The 20,726-nt window shown below is 45.1% G+C and overlaps 1 protein-coding gene across 2 annotated transcripts in view; it reads right to left on the reverse strand.

Annotated features, from left to right (window-relative positions):
* PRKCB (protein kinase C beta) overlaps positions 1-20,726 on the reverse strand; it is a 311,495-nt gene that overhangs the window by 62,944 nt on the left and 227,825 nt on the right. For both annotated transcript variants that reach the window (XM_027126616.1, XM_027126615.1), the window contains exon 9: positions 18,497-18,643. In XM_027126616.1, coding sequence (XP_026982417.1) covers positions 18,497-18,643 — 147 coding nt within the window. The remainder of the gene's footprint in view (positions 1-18,496; positions 18,644-20,726) is intronic.

The raw sequence follows: 20,726 nt of genomic DNA on the forward strand, positions 1-20,726 counted from the left end.
GAGATTGCAAGCGCCACCTCTCATCCAGAAGCTCTGACTGTGGCCTGGGAGGACGCATTTTAACAAGCGCCTCCCTTCCCCTTGATTCTAATCACTAAATTTGTTGCTCTGAGGAACTCTGAGGTAATTATCAGAATTGATTCATTTAATATGAGGGATAGGAGGTGTCTAGAAGTAAAACAGATAGAATCCTTTTATTTTGAGTGTCCCAACGCTCTCTCCGCAGTCGTTACCAGGGGTGGAAAGGGAACTTTGCTCCTTAATATTCGAATCGAGCTTTCCTTTCCATAGGAATCTCTCTGCCCTTGGAGAGCTTTCTGAGAGCTTCCTAGAGCTTTCCCGGTATCATGAAAGAAGTGATATTCTGTGGTGGTTTCAAAACATGTCTGTAAATATCTGACACTCCTCAGTGAAGGGGCAGAGTCTGTGCCCTCTGTTCTGGAACCCGGGCAGCCTATGTGACTGCTTCAATGAATGGAATACAGTGGAAGGGATCCTGTGTGACTTGGGAGATAGCAGCTTCTCTCAGTTTCTCTTGGGACACCTGCCTTTGGAGCCCTAGGCCACCGTGCTAGTGAGGCCACAGCATGAGACCACGTGAAGAGGCCTGGAGACCACACAAAGAGCTTGCTGCCTAGACAGCACTGGGTGCTCCAGCCTCAGCTGTTCCAGCTCCAGCCACTGCAGGACAGAGCCCAAGCCACAAGCAACCCGTGAGACTTCCCAATCTCCTGACCCACATACACCATGAGAGATAATAATATACAAGTGTTGTCGTTTTTAAACCTCTGAGTTTGAGGATGATTTGTGATGCAGCAACAGGCAACTAGAACAGATTCATCTGAGTTCATATGTGCCCTAACGCAACCCAGCCTTGTCAGGTGTGGCCCCTGTTACCTTGCTTTATTTATTTCTTGTGTTTGGTTATGAACGCTCTTTTTAATCGAAAAACTTTTAAGACTTCAATTGAGATGGGCAACAGAGATGGAATTCAGTCTGCCTTCCAAATGTATCACCTTTCCTAGTCTCACCCAGGACTTGGGAGGCTGGCCAATTCATTTATTCGTTCAGTAAACATGAATTAAGTGTCTGGGATGCGCCAGGCACTGGCGATGCAGAATGACAATCCCTTCAGGAGGCTTACACACCGGCGCAAATGAGTCCAATTCAATTATGATTAAACTCCTGAAAGAGAAGTTCATGGTGCCCTGAGAGTGTTCACATGGAGGACTTAACCTGGTTTGGTGGGCCGGCAAAAGATGCCCTGGGGAAGTGATGGTTAAGCTGAGACCTGAAGGATGACCAGGACCAGCACAGTGGACATGGGGGAGGCATATTCCAGCCAAAGGGAAGCCAATCGTGTTCCCTTAGGATTAAACTACCTGGATCCACAAACCTTGGTCTAGAATTACTGTAGGAAGTGAGCTCTTAAGCTCTAGAACTCAAAGTCCAGATGCCAACTCCCAGCCCTCTGAGATGTCTCCAGCAGAGAGAGCAGCAGTAGCACCAAGTCGGGTGGCTGGACAAAGAACGGGTGACATTCAAAGGGAATGGGCCAATGTGTGTGCCAGGGAGAAAGACAATGCTGGGATGACCAGCATGTGAGAGAAGGTGGCCAGTTTGGGGCTGATATGATAACCACCCCCATTTCTTACCTACTCTGTGCATTATTTCATTTAATTCCACACAGATGGGTAGTATAGGTACTGCTACCATCCCCATTTCACAGGAGAGGAAGCCAGGGCTTAGAGAAGTTAGGTGAGTTGTCCAAAGTCACTCTTACTAGGAAGTGACCCTTCTAGGTCACCTATCTCCAAAGTCCATGCTCTTAACCATCTGATTCTCTGAGCCCTGAGCACCAAGTGTTGGGTCATGAGGCTGTACTGTCTGCAAATTATTGCTGAAGTGTTTCAAATTCGACTCCAGATCCTGGCCCTGTTCTCCTTTTCCTACCCATCCTACCTGTTGAGACTTCAGCCCTTGTGGCCTAATTCATGGTCAAGAACAGAACACTTATGTCCTTTCTCCATTTCTTATACAACCACTAACAAACCACTCATCTACTCGTCAAGATGAGCTTGGTCTGAGTCAGTTCATCCATCTAGTCCAAGAGCTCTATTGGGAATTGTGTGCCAGGCATGATGCTAGGCACTGGTGATGCGTCCACGAACAGGACAGACGTGGCCCTGCTTCCAAGCAGTAAGTGGCTTGAGAAGATCTTACTCCCTCCATCCGTGCCCTGAAGTGTTGGTACGAGAGGGAAAAATGACAGAAAAGCAGCCACAGCACCAGCAATGGCGATGGCCATGATCTAAAATGCTCCTTTACATAGACATGATTTTTTATTAATTGTCTCTCGCAGTTTCTGGAGCTTCCACTTCAGTTAATACCAACATCGAGGGCATGGGCTGTTTGTTCAGCTGTCCCTCCATCTCTAGGGTGAGGATTCCAAACAGATTGAAAGGCTGTCTTGAAGGGACGTTCTTATCAAATTCCAAGCCACATCTGTTCCCCAAGAATCTTCTGGGAGAGATGTGATCAGCAGCAGCAGCTCTGGTGACAGCAGATAAAATGCAAAGTAGCCCAGGGACTCCTAGCCAGAAAGTTGATGGAGATGAACTTAACTGGCAAATCCAAACGGCCAAATGTGCCTGGAACCTTGGTCCTTGACCATGGGACAAGATGGCATCATGGTTAGGGCAGGGACTTTAGAATTAGGAGACCTGGTAAATATCCAAGTTCCACCCACATACTAGCTGCGTGACCTTGGGAAAGTCACTTAACTTTTCTGAAACTTAATTTCCTCGTCTATAAAACAGATACACTAGCAATGCTCAGCTTTGGGTGGTGCTAAGGGAACTTTGGGGGATAAAGTATGCAAACTGTACACCTTAATTCAGCTCCGTGCTGGGCAAATGATGAGTACTTAGGGACTTGTACTAGTTATAATAACAAAGAACCAGAAACTGTGTGGCGTAAAACAACAGAAATCTATTCTCTCACGGTTAAGGAGACCAGAAGTCTGAAATCAAGGTGTTGGCGGGGTTGGTTCCTTCTAGAGGCTCTGAGAAAGAATCTATTCCATGCCTCTCTCCCAGCTTATGTGATTGCCAGCAATCATTGGTTTATGGACACATCATTCCAATCTCTGCCTCTGTCTTCACACGGCGCTCCTCCCTGTGTCTCTACCTCAATTTCCTCTTCTTATAAGGAGACCAGTCATTGGATCGGGGCCCACGCTAATCCCGTCTGAACTCTGAACTTGATGACATCTGCAAAGACCCTATCCCCAAATACGGTCAAATTCACAGTATCAGTAAGTCAGAACTTGAAAATATATATTGAGGGGAGACAATTCTATCCACTACAGTGGTTATCATCAGCTTCATCTTTTCAGAGAAGGACCAAGGGGACCACTTGTGATCCCTGTACACAGCATCAATTTCCAGCTCTCAACTGGCTAAGGAGATTTGCCCCGAGGGACTTGCGTGTCCATGTGCTTACTAAGGGGAGAGGGCAGAGACAGTTAGGGACCAAGGCCCCGCTCCCCACTCCTCCAACTTCAACAGACACCTGCCGCAAGTCCAAAGCCAAACTGAGCCTCCCTTAATTCGTCTCTCTTACATCTCTCATCCAGGGCATCAACAAGTTTTGTTAGCTCTGCATTCAAAGTACATGCCATACCCAACCTCCTTCCTGATCTGAGCCACCACGATCCCCACCCTGGTCTCCTGCAATTGCCTCCTAGATAATTGTTTCCACTCTACCTGCTCCCAACCTCCACGTACACTCTGTCCTGCCCGCAGGATCCTTCCCCCAGATACACCCAAGAGTTTGCTCCCTCACCTCGTTCAGTGCGACTTCCTTGCAGAGATCCTCCCTGACCACCTTCTCTAAAGCTGCAGCCCCTTTGTCACTCCCCATCCCCTTCCACTACTTTGTCTTTCTTCCCACACCTGGCATTCTATTAATCGCCATTTGTTTCTTTTCCTCCCTCCCTAGTACAGGAGAACAGCTGTTTTGTTTGACTGGTTTGCTGTCACATCCCCAACATCTAGACACTCAATAAATATTTCTTGAATAAATGAATGAAAATATCTGAGTGAGGGTGAAGTAGTTTCAAAAAAAAATCCCTAGATCTAGGTCACTAAAGATCTTTCGTTACTTGGTTCTCAGCATTGTTTAATTTATCTATGGCTACATCCAACCTATAATTCACAATGAATCTGAGGTAGCATTCAACATTATATAATATTAAACAAGTAGATTTTATGATATGTAAATTATACCTTGATAAATCTGGTTAAAAATGAGTATATAGCACATAGCGTGTATGTGTGTGCCTATATTATATAGTGTGTATGTTTGTGTGTGTTGTACTATCAGCTTCCTAGAGGCCAAAGCAACCAGAGGTACATGAAATGATAACAGGAGTTCGTATTTTCTACAGGGAAAATCATTTTTTGAGGAGAAAAATAAGCTTTCCCTAGAACTTAGGCCTAAAGGAAATGCCTCACATGGATCCTGAACATGCGTTGCCGCCGTGGACAATGTTCTTAATAACATCCCTATGACAGGGTCAGAAGAGGAGAGACCATACCATCTAGCACTGTCGGAGCCTGCAAGCTTGACTAACACACGGGTGTCTGGAAAAGATGCTAACTTGATGAACTCAGATGGTGCATCTAAAATAGAGACAGAGAGAGACACATTTGGGGCTCACAGTGTCCCCAAACACTAATTTGAGAGGAGAGGATGGGTAAGGTGCAAGGAGCTGAGGGTGCACGGGAGAGGGATGGAGAAGCAAGTTAAGCCGGGTGTGTACAGTGCAGGCCTCCAGGGGGACCACGAGCCCCTCTCCTGGCCTCTCCCACACCCGCCACACTGGCTTGTGGACAAGGTGGGGTGCGGGTCTGATCTGGTGCAAGGTGTGTACCCTCCTCTATTTTAGGGTTCTGTCTCTTTGAGGGTCCCCCGCCCTCTGGTTCCCCACCCTCTGGGACTGTCTCCTGCTTGGGCTCCACCCAGTCCCTCCGAAGACCTGCAGAGCAGAGAGTACTTTAGATCAGCTCAGTTCTAAGTCTGAAGGCAAATCCGGTCTCCTCCCCTCCCCCACACTTTCCTTGGGTTTGCCTCGCCTGCTCGTACTGAGCTCCTCTTTCTCCAGGCTGCACATGACCATTCCCTGAGGGGCCTTTACTGGCTGATGCTTGGGCCCCACTCCAGACCAATTAAATCGGAACCTTCTAAATATCTGGGACCTTCCTGTGTGGCCTGCCCTGGGAGAGGACGAGGTGACGAGCTGGCCAGAGGCCATCAGGATGGTATTGTAATCAGGGGCTGGAGCGCTGGGCAGACACTGGCCACTGTTCTTTCAAGGGCGTCTGCTCACTTGGGAGTAGGATTTTGAGAGAGACTTGGGTGTGGCCAGGTTACTAAATGAAGGTGAGCGTCCACACATCCTCATCTCTTTACAGCATGGCAGGTATCCTGACAAGCTGTTTAACGTAAGAATGTGATTTTGACCTTGACAGAATCTAATAAGCTGGAAGTTCATATCTAATTAGAACTGTAAAATCACAGTAGGTACAAGTTCATCTCTGGAATCACGAGTTCAAAGTTTAACTCTATCATGTGCTTGCTGTGTGATCTTGGGCAAATTACTCAGCCTCTCTGAGTCTCAGTTCCCTCATATGTAAAAGGGGCATAATGATAGCTCCTCCCTCAGCAGGCTGTTGTCAGAGTGACATAACGCAGGTAAAACTCAGAGCCTGCACACAGAAAGCCATATGGTTAAAGTGAAAGAATAAATACAGAGAATAAGAGGAATGGTGGGTACAGTGGCTCTTTCCCACAGTCTCCAGGTGGCAGAAAGTGAATTAGAGCAATAGACCAAAATTTCTGCAAAATCTATTTCCCAGGAGATCCTTATGCGAAGCCCAGAATGAAGGGCAAGGTCTTACTGTCTGTGTTTAGAGGTGGGGCTGGCACCAGCCCTCCGGGAGAGGCTAAGGGGACGCTCCTGCGGGGAGCTACATGCTCAGTCCAGACGGGACTTCCCTGAGGAATCAGCAGACCATCTGTCATCTTCTGAAATTCTGAATGGGGAAGCGACGATATACCCTGGATTCCAGGCCGTCACAGACTCATCTTCTCCAGCAGAGCCCTCCTTCAGACTGAGCTGGGGATGAAGAGACGGCTTAAGCCACCCAAGCCCTGATAACCAGAGGCCTGGAATGAGGGGCAGAGCCATTCCTACCAGGAGACCTTGTAAGTAGATGTGGGGATAAATCTAGACAAGAGTCCACCCCCATGATGATGCTTCAATGATACGTGTCCTAAGAGCTTATATAGACAGAACTCAATACACTACGTTCATCAGAGTTGATGAATTCTTTATCTTTTGAGGTTCTCCTAACTTTCAACTTTCACCAGACATGCAGATGTCCTAACATGTTCTAGGTTATCTTAAGGCCCTAATTTTAATCCCCCAAAGTGTATTGTTACTGTTCAAACTTTGGGTCAGATTTTCTAAGCGTATGTATCCACACATATGTGTGTTTAAATTTTATATTTGATGGTGGACACGCTAATCGAATATGAAATCATGTGGTTTGGGGGAATCAAATGCATTCGCCGCTAGCAGCAAACTGGAAGTCAGCAGTCTAGAAGTGGTTCCTGGCTTCTAATAGCTTGCTCTGGAGGAGAAACTGGGTGGACTTGCAAATTGAGGAAGTACTTCAGGAAAAATTGAAAAGTGGTATAGTGGGGGAAAGGTGCTAATTGGGAGTTAATAGTGTGGATCTGGGTAGGACTGAAGCACTTTTTGGATACAATCTTCAAGTTGGTAAGACAAAAATAAGAGCAGTGATAGTGTGCAGATCAACTGGATTATTTCATGATTTATTATGTAAGGTTTTCCATATTTAAAATAAAATCTCTTTATATGGTTACGTACTGTATGATTCCAACTATATGACATTCTGGAAAAGGCAAAACCATGGAGACAGTAAAAAGATCAGTGGTTGCTAGGGGGTAGGGGGTGGGAGGGATGAATAGGCAGAGTGCAGAGGATTTTTAGGGCAGTGAAACTACTCTGTATGATACTATAATGGTTGATGCATGTCATTATACATCTGTCCAAACCCGCAGAACGTACACCACCAAGAATGAACCCTAATGTGAATTGCAGACTTTGGGTGATCATGATGTGTCAGTGTAGGCTTATTGACTGGAATGAATGTACCACTCTAGTGGGGATGTTGATAACGGGGGAGGCATGGAACTGGGTGGTAGATAAACTGAGTTTTCAGATCAGAGGTCAGGGTGACACGTGTCATTAAGATTTAAGCCTCTTAAAGTGATGCCATGTCACACATTAGATTTAATCAAGTTGAATTTTTGCCCACTAGCAGAGAAAGCCAGTGGAAGTGTGAAACGGAGTTTAGAATGGAGGTACTTTCCGCCGAGTCATCTCTGGCTCATGTGGACTTGCTATTGTTAAGCAAATGTCACTACACCCATGGAAGGAATGACTCATAGTCACTGCTGGAAAGAGGGAGGAGAGGGAATAAGAAGGTTTAAACTTGAAACGCTGAGCCCTGAGTTTTAAATGAAGAGGCTTAGTTGGATTTAATAAGAAGTGTTTGATTGGGTTGTAATAAGAAATGCAAAAGAACTATTATTTCAAAACTCTGGGTTGTATCACTTCTAATTATTGATATCATAGAATTGATATGGTGGAATCGGTAGGTATCCATTCGAGTTATTGAATTGTTCTCTTGAGCTCAAATCAATGCTGGTGTCCTGTAGGTTTGCTTAGTCAATTTTCTTTGAATCACATGTTATATCTGACAGAACTAGATGGTTAAAATAAAAGCAGATTTAATTTGACTCTTTTTTAAACAGTTCCTGGGAAAACAAACCAATAACTGATGCCTTTTACCAAAAGAAAACGCAATGAAACCCTTAAGGGTCTGTCATTCATTTCAACTATTAGGCGCACAAAGGAAGCCTGTTGCCCTATAATCTGATCTGCTCTGTGCACACAAGCCTCCCTTTATGATTGGTGTCACAGACTAATGGAGAATGGGTTTTCTCCAAGGCAGGAGCGGAGCATGTTGAGGCTGGGTGGCACAGTGGTCATGTGTTTGGGAGCCAGACTCTCTGGGTTTGGACCTGAATCCACCACTGCATGAATCTGGAAGTCTCTCAACTCTCTGAGCCTCCATTCCCTCATGTAAAAAATGGGGATAATGACAGCACCCACCCCATAAGATCGTTGTGAAGATGAAACAAGCAATGCATATAAAACACTTAGATGGGTTCTCAGCACTCAAAATACAATCTCTGCAGTGATTTTCAATGAGGTCAATACATAATAACAAACAGAGCTGAGGGGCGGGGAAGGATTGAAACAAACTATGGCATGTTTAATTATATTAACCATCCGTAGGTGTACATTCAAAATATTTACTATGGGTGTTGGATGATTAAAATCTATAGGTCTCTGCTATCACTTTTTTGTAGAAAAGATTATGGGTAATGTTGTTAGTAAACAAGGATTCAATATCTTAACAGGTCTAGAATTTCTGAAATAGCACATAAAGATGCAGTTGAGATGGATGTGTGGAGGGTGAACCATGACAGCACAATAATTGGACCAGAGGCTGTGAATTATTGCCCGAGACAGAGCTTCCCTGTTAATAGGCTCTATCTGGCCCTTCAGTAAGAGGACTAGATTTAACTTTGTATTATTTTTCCCAAAGAGCCAGACAACGTTTTGAAGAATATACAGACTTAAAGGAAACACTGGCCTGTGTGCCAGACGGACAATATTTTCTTCCTTCTCTTCGAGGAACTGCCCACATCACATTTGCTTTTCAGAGAGTCTGTTCCTGTTGTCCTTCCTGACAGATGGCTGGAAAAGTGACCTGTCCCTTTGGCCACAGCTAACTGGATCACATGATCACTGAGCCATACTGGTCCATCAGTCTCTTTCCTGGGGTTTTAAATTCTAGACTACTCTAGATTTGGGGATTAGACATTGAGAATTGAGAAGTGACATAAGGCTGAAGGAGGTAACAAGATGCACGTCCACAGTGAGAGACGTCAGCAAGAAGCCAAGGTGACAGATTGGGGTCCCCAGGATGGAGACAATGCTGGGTTCCTGGAACTTTCTGGTCCCAGCTGCACTTCCTGCCTTTGGATGTTGGGAGATACACAGGAACATGCCATGTCTGTCCAATAAATCCCCCTTTATTCCCTGTGGCTTGACAAGGAAACTTGAATTCCAGATGTTTCCCTTTCCTTGATATAATTCATTTTATTGGGAAAACAGACCCTTACGCTTTTTTGTTCTGTAATTTACTATCCTCTGAGGGGTGAATGTAGGGGCTACAGAGAAGCAGTAAGTCACTTCATTGATGAGAGACCTGGATGAATTCAGAGAGTGGAAGGGCCTCACCGTGACTGGGGGAAATGAGTTGGCAAAAAATCCCCACAGCAGTCAGAATTGCATACGAAAGACTAGGGGCCGGGACGAAGGTGCCGTAATTGGGACAGAACCAAAGAGAAGGCAGGAGTCCAAGATCAGACAGCAAGTGTCAACAGGTTCTCTGGAAGAGGATTAAGGGAACAGGTAGCGAAGCCTTTGAGCTCTCTGTGAACCACATGATACAGGACTCACCATATGGTGCAGGAAGATAGCAAAGCAGGTTGAAGTAAAGGGAAGAGCTTTTGTCTGTAGGATTATATAACCACCTCTAATGTATGGACGTATATGTGCGCCTGTGAAGCCACACTACTAATGAGATTAAAATTAGGAATAGACTCCCACAGCGGGAGCGCTGGGACTTCAGAAAAGGCCTTTGTTACCGGTAGAAACGAAACTGCCTTTTCATCTCCTCAGGCACTTTCTTCCTGCGGTTAATTCAGTGCTGCACTTGGATGCAGCAGAAGACACTGGAGTCCGGGGCTTGGAGCTCTGTCTGGGTTGTCCTCTTGTGCCCAAACTCAAAGCACACACTAATTAAGGACCCCAGTGGCTTTTGGGGAGACAGCTTGGAGGTTGTGTGCTGTTGGGGAGCTAGTGTTAGTCACCAGGGCCAACTTCAAGCACACTGGGGACCACGATCTCTGTAGGGGCTCATGAAAGTGTTTTACTTTCTTTTAGAATCACAAGAAAAAAAAAATGAACTTTTAGGCTGAAGAAACTGCTTTAACATGCAATATTAATACATTTGTCCTGATGCCAAAGCAGTCGTAAGATACAGGTTTTAACTTTTTTTCATGGTGTAAGGAAGAACCCGCAAAAGTCTCCGTAGCAGTTTTGAAACTGTCTCAAAAACGAAAAGACTAGCAGCTTGGTGGAGATGAGTGGACCCAAAAGTAGAGAAGAGTGCTGTTAGGGATGGAAAGAGGCAACTGGAATCACAACACCTGATTTCAAGTCCTGGTCCTGCCTATTCCCAGCTGTGTAGTCTCGGGGAGGTCACTCAATCTCTCTGACTTCCAATTTCCAAATAGGTGTAATAGGGTTAACAGCAGTAACTACCCTGCATGACTGTGGTAAGAAATAATAGGATGTGTGATGCATATAAATCCATAGCATGATCCCTGGCATTTCGTAGGAGCTCAAAAGTTGGAGGCAATGGAGATGGGCAAGTGGAATTTCAGAGGGTGGGGATGGGAGATAGAGCTGGTGAGGGTTACAAGAAATGGAGGGTGATGGTGGAAAGGGAACCAGCTGAGGAACCACACGCACTACAGGTGCCTCCAAGACTTGGAGGACCCCACGAGCTGAAGCCTGTAGAGGAGGTGAGAAGGGCAGACTCTAGAAGAGAGTAGCCCATTCTCAGGAGCCCTCCCAGGAATCCCTGTTGGTGGCTCACAGTTCCAACGGGTGTTTGCACATGCATAGGTAATTGACAAACACAGAGTGAGGAGGGAGAACAGAAAATCTGGAGGCTTCCATCACCATGCACGTGGCATTTGTCTAATGGCAAAGGCTCAGGATGAAAACAAGGCAGCAAACTCTGCTTACACTTAGAGGCAAAGAGCAGAGAGGGGGAAATGAGAAAATAAGAGGGGAAAACGGTTAACCTTCTAGAATATGTTTGTGACATGGCAAGGCGACCCCTGTTGAGACTAGAAATGCAAGTTTTAAGTATCAAGGCAATCAAGAGCCTAAGATCACACGCATCTAAACCAAACCTGGTCCGGTAAATGTCCCTGACGAGCTCTGTGACTTTACCAACTTATTTCAACTTCCCGCATCTCCTTTCCTCATCTGTAAAATGGGGATATAAGTAGCTACGTCACAGCATAAACACGAGCCGAAACATACAAAGCACTTACAACAAAGCCTGGCATATAGTAAGGACTCAAAATGTTAGGTGACATCATCATCTTCATCACTACTGCCACCACAAGAATATATGTTCCATGAGGGCAGGTATTTTTGTCTGTTTTGTTCACAGCCATTTCCTCTGCACCTAGAACAGTGCCTGGCACATAGTAAATGCTCAATACATATTTGTTGAATGAATAAATCCTTAATCATGCTGTCAGTGGGCAGTTATTAGAAAAGTGATACTCCTCTCCGGTACGGGTTCCAATCTTAGTCTCAGTTCCTCTCCCTCATGTCTGCCCTCTGCTGCCATAAGCAGCCACCATGCCTTGTGCTCAGCTCTGGAGAGTCAGGAGCTACGAGATCACTGATAACCTGGGAGACGGGCGGTTCAGAAGTAGCTGAGAGTAGAAGTCACAAGGCAAAAGGATAAGGCACAGGTGAGTGGGGAGGAAGTGTAGGCAGCAAATCTCAGAAGAGCAGTTTGATTCTCTGGATATAGTCAGTGAGTACAGGACAGCGAAGGGAGAGTCAAGGTCACAGAAAACATCTTTAAGGAGACAGGAAATGCTGAGCTTGCTTCTCATCTAAAGGAAAGGATATAGGGGAGAGGGAAGATCAGAGACGTTCTGTAGCTTCCAGATATACACAAAAAATGTAGCAAAAGACTTCATGTTCTTAGGAATACAGTGGTAATTGAAGTACCAGATTGTCATGTGAGTGTAAGATCTTGAACGCAGTGTTTCAAAAAAAATGTGGTACTTCTACCATCGGCAATACAAGGACAAAATTATTTTTCTTTTAATAAACTCTCCTAAGAATATATTAAAATAAATATATGACTGCTAGATCAAGCCTGTGATTTCGAATACATTACCACTTAGGGCAATGCTAAGAAGAAGAAAAGGCAGTCAATTAAATCAATTTAAAATATATATTTAAGGGGAATTCCCTGGCAGTCCAGAGTTCAGGACTGCGCTCTCACTGCCGAGGGCCCGGGGTTCAATCCCCGGTCAGGGAACTAAGATCCCACAAGCCACGCAACGCGGCCAAAAAAAAAAGAGAGAGAGAAAATATTTAAGATAGTATAAAGGAGGTATCTACGTGCTTAAAAAAATAAACAAAAAATATAAAAACAAGTGCATAAATAGGTAATAGTTGGGAAACTTGGCCAAGGCTATACTCAACCCTTTTGTACGGTCTGACTCTGGAGCCAAGGGAGTTGGTGTCAGCACCTTGGAGAGTGGCACACAAATGCCGAGTCTCTGGGGTGCTAGAGGAAAGGGGCCACTGGCTAACACTAAATGGCCTCCTTAGTGACACTCAGGCACTTACTATCATCAGCCTCTTGGGCATTATTCTAGGAAAGTCAAACACCAGAAGGGAGGCTTAATGGTTTTGTCTCTCACCTCTCAGCTTTTTATTTCTGATCATCTTCGATGCACACAGAGCAGCAGACCCGAATGAGACTTTCTGAAGAGATAAATGTGATACCGGGGCACTCAGTTTCTAAAGACTTGTCACTTTTCCTTTTAATTTTATAAGCTGCTGACTTCTTCCTACTTGATTTATTCCTGGCTTATGCTATGCTTCAGGAAAAGCAGCACTAACACCTGGCACGTTCCATGATTTGAACACAAGGAAATGTCATCGAGAAGAGAAGCTTAAAGTTTTTTGTTTGTGGGGCATGAAAATTGGGAGTTCTAAAGGTTAAAGTCAGAAGGTCTTTCATGTCACCAAGAATTCCAACCAGAGCTGAGAAGTAGGGCGTATGGCTGAGACCACTATCTTTCCATCAAAATTGTTCTCCCAGCGTCCCTTGCACTGAGTCATGTGACTAAATTCTCTGTAATAGCGTGTAGGCAGAAGTGATGGGTGCCACTTCCAAACCAATGCTTTTATGAAGCAGCTTGTGCCTCCTCTGTACTCTTTCCCCGCCCCCGCACTCTGAGTATAGACAAAAACAAGGCTGTAGGGATTGATGGGGCTGTGTAAGATGGAAGGAACCTGGGTCACTTAATCACCATATGGAGAGCGTGGGTGAGGCCAGGAACACCCGTCTTGGACTGTTACATGAATGAACATTAAACTTCTATTGCGTCGGCGCCAGTATAGATGTAGGGGTCTTTTTGTTATGGCAGTTGGAGCCACCCTAACTAATAAAGGAGGTTAGGTGTGTGGGGTCTGGAAGAAGAGATGTTCTTTTTTTTTTTTTTGCCACGCTGCATGTGGGATCTTAGTTCCCCAACCAGGCATCAAAACCGTGGCCCCTGCATTAGCACAGAATCTTAACCACTGGACCGTCAGGGAAGTCCCAGAAGAGACATTCTGAGATTTCCACTTACTCCCTCCCCTCTTTGCACAGTTAACTTAGCTCATCCTTTAGATAAAGCTCAAGAGCCTCTTCCTCCCAGAAGCCTTCCCTGACTTTGGCCAGGGCTGATCCCACTCCCGCAAGCTCTCCCAGCACACGGCAAACATCACGGCTGTACTTTATATCTGTTAGTGTGATTTTTTTTTTTGATTAACGTTTATACTCCCACTGGGTTTTTAAGTATGCATTTTTCAAAATTCATAGAATGATACACTTCCTTGTGCATTTTGTTGTATGTAAATTTTATTACCTTAAAATGATCAAAAACAAATATTGAATTCTCGTTAAATGATATACATGCTGAAGAGCTCAGGGGAGAAGTGTACCGATATCTGCATCTTGGTTTGAAACGCATTAAAAAATGGGTTGACAAAGAGATGGAGAGACATGTGATCGCGCATATACAGTCAAATGCTGGCTGCAGAACCTAGGTATTGGGTATTATGGGTGTTCATTGTATAATTCTTTTAACTTTTCTGTATTTTTAAAGTTTTTCCTAATAAAATGTTGGGGGGAAGTTCAAAGAGAGTAGGAGCTATGAGTACGTTCCATAAATAGAATTATTCTGTGTACAGTGTATTTTATATTACCAATCATAATGTTCTGTGATTTGCTTCTATTTCTACTTGATACTGTGTCATGGACATCTGTCCATGATGACAGATAGACAGACAGACAGAGATACGAGAGACACAAAGACCTCATCCTTTTGAAGATATCATGGAGACACCATTATATGTTTAACTTTCACACTACTGATAAACATTTGGGCTATTTTCATTTTTTCCTATTACTGATCTTTTCCTATGATAGCTCTTCTGTGCTGCTGGATTTGAGCTTCTTTATGTGAGCTCTAGGTCCACCACCACATGTTCCTCCCCTCCCCACACCACCAACCCCCCCAGCAGGCCAGTATCCTCCACAGGCAGGAGTCCACGAGTATAAGAAAATAATAAGAAAGTCCTCATTCAAACTTCCCGGCATGATTTTCTAAAAACATCTAGATCGTACAAATCAGTACCACAAGCACATCTGAAGTCTCAGAAAGCAAGTGATACTAGCATTAATTAAATATCCAACGGATGTTTATCATGGTACTTTAGAATTAGGGGAATCAAGTCTGTAAGGTACAGAGCTGTACTTGTGCCGTGTATACACCTTATCAGAGACTTGCTGTGTTTATTTTATAAGCCCCACTTGTATAATCAGTCTGAACAGGGCACATCTGCCCAATTTATATATCCGGAGCACAATTTTAACTGCAGAAATCACTCGACAACCACAGAGGTAAAATTCTTGAAAAGTGTAAAGGTTGGCAAAGCAGAAGTCAAAGGTTCAAGAAATCAGAAAAAAATAGAGAGGATAAAGCTATAAAAATAAACATTAAATAACAAATGAATAATACGCGCAAACGCTCTGCAACAAAAGTTCTAGAGGGCGTCTATCTCCAAGTAAGCCGGACATGCCAAGAGGCCCTGCCCTGGTGCGGTAACGCTCCCAGGGAAACACTTTCACGTGGTCAGGAAAGCAAACTCTCCGAATTTTTCTTCTTTTTAAAGTTTTTGAAGCAGGGTTTACTCGTTTGGAACTCAGTGGCCTTCACACTTGCTTTGCCCCCTGTTTCATTTTCACAGGTCTTAGCAAAATGCTTGTGTCTCTCCCTAGTCGCTCCACAAATTATTACTGTCTCTAAGAGCATGTTTTTCTGGGCCAGATCTGATACAGTGGGCCTGCGGGAGGGGAGGTGTGAACAGATTACCCAACGGTCCCTGTCTTTCATCTTTGGCGGGGGAGCAGTTACTGCTGCTGTGTTCTTCCATTTAAGGGGGTTGATGTATATATCCCACAAGACTGAAAAATGGTAAAAGTAGGCATTCAAATAGAAAACCACATTAATTTAAAACCGCGACTGGCAAAACAAGAGTTGCAAAGGATTACTCTATGTTTTAAAGGACGGTAGAGGTTTTTGCTATTCTAGCTTGCTTTCATGACATACTGTTGTCTTCCTCTGTGATGTATTTGATATCACATCCCCAGTCTGGAACAGAACTCTCAATTAGTATAACAGTTTCCATGGAAACATATGATCTATTCTCTCTCGTTCCCTCGCTGTTCCCCAAGACCCACTCTCCCACTTCTCTACCCACCCCCCAACCCCAATCCTTTCTGTAAGACCCTCCAGAACTTCCATTCCTCAATCAAAAACTCTCCAATCTGTACTGCTGAGTGATCGAGAAGGTGAAGAAATATGTGTGTGGTCTGCTAACTTTTGAGGCAACAAGGACAAGAATAAATACGCATATTTCTGTGCGTTAAATTAGCAGAGAGAAACTGGAAAGATGCAAATTAACAAAACAGCTTGTATACGAGGGCAGTAGCAGCGAGGGGGCACAGAAGGATGTGAACCTGAGTGGGAGCAAAAGATTCTCAGTGTTTATCCTTTTAATATAATGTTAATCATGAACCACGTGAAAACACTGCTTATTAAAAATATAATTTAATTTTTTAAGACTCCCCGACAGCCTCAGCTTATTAGAACCTCCTCTTCATTTAGGCTTCATTCTTCCTTGTCATCAGGGAAACCCCCCCATCTTTGAAATCTAAATGCCTTTAGTCTTCCTAGCATTTTAAATCTCTTGGCCTCACCCACTTGTTTCTCATCCCTAGGCCTCTAGACTCCTTCTTCCTCCCCAAGGTTATAACCCTCTTTCTGCTTTGACTTCCTTCCTGTCTGGATGTCCTTTTTATTCATTTATTCAGGACACTTTTGCTGAGTACCTGCTAGGACAGGCTCTGTTGGATCTGCCGTGGGCATCCCTCTTCCCAGAAGCCTTGACTCCCTTATCGCTGGGATCTTCTAGGGCACCGATCCTGCTGATCACCATCCTTAGCTCAAATCCACCATCTACTTCTCCATCTCCACCCCCAGGCTGCTCAGAGCTGCTGGCAAAAAGGACACAGCGGCATGGACCTCCACCATCACTACTGCTTGTTCTCTAGCCTTTTGGACCTCCAGGCTGCTCAGTAATCTTATTCCGTGTTCCTACTCTCTATTCTCACTCCCTGCCGAGGCTCTTCAAACTTTGGGCCACAGCCTCAGATTCCTTAGTCCATCACAGCAGATGGATGGACCTTGTGGCCCATAGAGGAAATTCACGCACTCAGTCTAGACCCTGAATGAATTCATCCACAGGCACTGGAAGTACAGCGGTGAACATGACAGAGCTCCTGGCTCTGGTGGAGCTCAGATCTTAGAACAAGGAGACAAACCAACAAACAAGCAAGAGAAGTATCATCTGGTGATGGGTGCTAGGAGAGAGTTCAATATAATGGAGAATGAATGAGTGGCTCTTTCAGTGGTAGTTAGGGAAGACTTCTCAGAAGAGGTGATATCTAAGTAGAGATGGGAATTACAAGAGAGAGCCAGCTCTGCAAAGAATAAAGCGAACAGCATCACAAAAGCTCGAAGAGAGGAGGGAGCTCTGTATGTCTCAAAGAACCTCATGCGGCCCAAGCACAATGGGTGATGGGGAGAAGGAAAGGAGAAGAGGGTATCAAACAGAGAACAATTTAAACTGATCAGAATTTAAAGGGTCATGTAAGCCAAGGACACAGTATAGAATTTATTCTCCTTGTGAAGTCATTGGAGGGTTTTAAGCATGGGAGTGATTTGACCTAATGTAAGTTTTTAAAAATAACTATGGCTGCTGCATAGAAGTGTATTAATTATAGGTCACAAGAGTGGAAGCAGGGAAACCAGTTAGGAATGTCTGTAGTGGTCCAGACGGTATTGTATGGCATAGATTAGGGCTGCATCAGTGAAGATGGAGAGAACTCGGTAAATTCATGATATGCTTTGGAGGAGGACCTATCCAGACTAACTAATGGATTATGCACGGCTGGGGTAAGGGGAGGGCAAAGAGGAGGCAAGGATAACTCCCAGATTTTTGACTTAAGCTACAGAGATGGGGAAGAAATTTGATATTTTTGCACACCTCAGTTCATGGTCTGAGATTGATATGAGACATACTGGTGGCACACACAGGGATTAAAAGACTCACAACACTAAACAAGTCAGGGATACTTATAACACAATGTCAACTTCAGTAAAACTGCATCTCCTAGTACCTATAATAGCATCCAGAATCACTCTACGAGTCCCAGGTCATCCTTCAACTGTGCTGCTGTTCGAAAAGAACCATCTCCATTCTCAGCTGCAAGAGTAATCTTTTCCCAAACCAAATCTGATCATGTCACTTCTCTGTTTAAGACTTTCAGTGGCTCCCCTCTGCGCTGTGAATAAAATCCAAACTTCTCATCACAGCTTCTAAGGCTTTGCATGATCAGGCCCCTCCCACCTCTGCAACCTCACGTCCTGCAACCTCCCCCCGCTGATGACATTTTGGCCCCAGCACCTTCTGATGGTGCCTAGAATGTGCCCAGCCCTTGCCTACCTCAGGGCCTTTGCACTTGCCGTTCTCGCCGCTGCGAACATTCCTTCCCAGCTCTTTGAATGTGTGGCTGGTTCATTCTCATCCTTCAGGTCTCAGTTTCTACGTCACTTCCTCAATCTGAGTGGGTCCCTTCTTGATCTGTCTGTGACACAGCACTCCATTCATTTCCCTCACAGTATTCATTACCAACTGTAGTGTAGCTCTATTTACTTTTCACTCTCTCCCTCACTGGAATGTAAGCCCCATATGAACAGCAAATGTGCCTGCCTTGTTAGCTGTTCCTTCTGGAGCAGGTGTTACCACCCAGCCATACTGTACCTTGCCGAAGCTGCCTTTTCCAAGCACCATCAGGAAGTTAAAATCGGTCAGTTTCATCCGGTCCCTGTTCCCGTTGTTGTCAAATTTGGATATGGTGTTAGTCGTCTTTTCTTCAGGAGCCTTGGTCCCCTGATTGATCTTGGCCCTCTGGAGGGAGAAGCACACAGAAAACATCATCAGAGTTTGAGGATGCCCTTGTACGTGCTCAAACTCACGTAAAGGCCGGAAGCTGTGGGTCCCGCAGCTCATGCCCCCAGCTTGGTGAAAAGCATGGCCCAGCCTCCACAGTGCAGACCCAAAACGTGGAGGCCAGCCTTGGCACCTCACTCCTCTTTCATCCCTCGTGTCTCATCCACCACCAGGAACAGGCACTGCTTCCTCCCAGCTGTCTCTAGAATGCCTTCTTCTTTCCATCTCCACCAATACCACCTGTCATCATCTCTCACCTGGACAACCCACCTTGGTTCCCTCCACACTGGGCTTTACATGTAGTCACAGTGAGCTTCCACTTCTTCATACTCAACCCAGTCACCACCTGCTTAAAATGCTTTGGTAGTGACCCATGATTTTTAGGATAAAGACTTCAGTGATTTCACTAGCCCAGATGGCCCAGTACGATCAGGCTCTACCTGCTTCTCCAACCTCTTCAACATTTTCTCGGCTCCTTCTTCCCTGAAACACAGCTTCATCCTCCTTTCCCATCTTTGAGTCCCAGTTCCCTCCCACTTCAGGGCCTTTGCACCTACTGTTGCTCCTGTGTGGATGACTATTCTCTCCCTTTCGCCAACCTAGTTACCTCCCGCTCCACGTTTTCACTTCCTCGGGGAAGCCTTCCTTGATTCTCTCAGTCTGGATGGGCTGTGCCTATCTGCTCCCTTCATCCACCTTACTTCCCATTTACACTGCATGATAACTGTCTGTTCACTTGTTTTCCCCAACAGACTGGAAACCTGCCAAGGCAGGGAATATGTCTCATTCTCCGCAATTGCTCTGACAACCAGCACACTTTCTAGTTAAATATTTTGTTGGATAAATGGATGGATGAGGCCCATGTTTGTCCTCAGTGCAACGGGGTAGGGGCCTGCTGCTGTGCGCAGCAGAATGATGACTCAGAATGGCAGCAAACGCTGTGAAAGCAGGGGAGAATAGGAGGCCAGAATATTTGCGATTGGAGTCTAAAGTGTGGGATGTCTTGTAGGACTGAGCCCTTAACCTATGGGGTCTGCACTAACTCCAGGTAACTAGCGATGAAACTGAATTAAATTGTAGAACACCTAGTTGGTGCCCACAGAGAACTGGAGAACTTCTTGGTGTGGAAAACCCACACACTTGGTATCGGAAGTATTGTGAGAGTGTCAAGTTTTCCTCTATAGGGTATGTAGTTTTTAGCATCCAGCTTCTTTCACTCATCCTAATGGCCTTGAAATTCACTCATGCTGTTGCTTGAATCAGTGATTTGTTCTTTGTACAGCTGAGTAGCGTTCACTGTTTACATTTATTCATTCTTCTGTTATGGGCATTTGTGTTGTCTCCACTTTTTGGCTGCTAACAAGGCTGCTGTGAGCATTCTTGGTCCAGTTATCTTGTAGTAAAGATATATTAAGATTTAAATGTCTCTGGGGCGATCAAGTGTAAATAAATACCAAGTAAACAGTTGTATTATGTGGTTTTCGGGTTAAGAAATGACATAAGAACTGGAGACAGGGACCTCCCTGGTGGCACAGTGGTTAAGAATCCGCCTGCCAATGCAGGAGACACGGGTTTGAGCCCTGGTCCGGGAAGATCCCACATGCCGTGGAGCACCTAAGCCTGTGCACCACAACTACTGAGCCTGCGCTCTAGAGCCTGCAAGTCAAACTACTGAAGTCCGCACACCCTAGAGCCCGTGCACCGCAACTACTGAACCTGCGTGCTGCAACTACTGAAGCCTGCACTCCTAGAGCCTATGCTCTGCAAGAAGAGAAGCAACCACAATGAGAAGTCTGCACACCGCAACAAAGAGTAGCCCCCACTCGCTGTAACTAGAGAAAGCCTGCACACAACAACAAAGACCTGACACAGCCCAAAAAAAAATCATAAAAAAAACCCACCAAAAACTGGAGACAGATTTGGGGGTTAAAGCCTAGAGGAGGTAGTTAAAACCAGATCATTAGGGAAACTGCAAACAAGAAAAGAGCCTCAAACAGAAGTTGCATTGCTTTTTCAGGGCCATGTCCTCCCATAATCCCAA

Source organism: Aethalodelphis obliquidens, unplaced genomic scaffold (assembly GCF_003676395.1).
Source record: "Aethalodelphis obliquidens isolate GAN/ISIS:26980383/991018 unplaced genomic scaffold, ASM367639v1 scaffold30, whole genome shotgun sequence".
Lineage (NCBI taxonomy): Eukaryota > Metazoa > Chordata > Mammalia > Artiodactyla > Delphinidae > Aethalodelphis > Aethalodelphis obliquidens.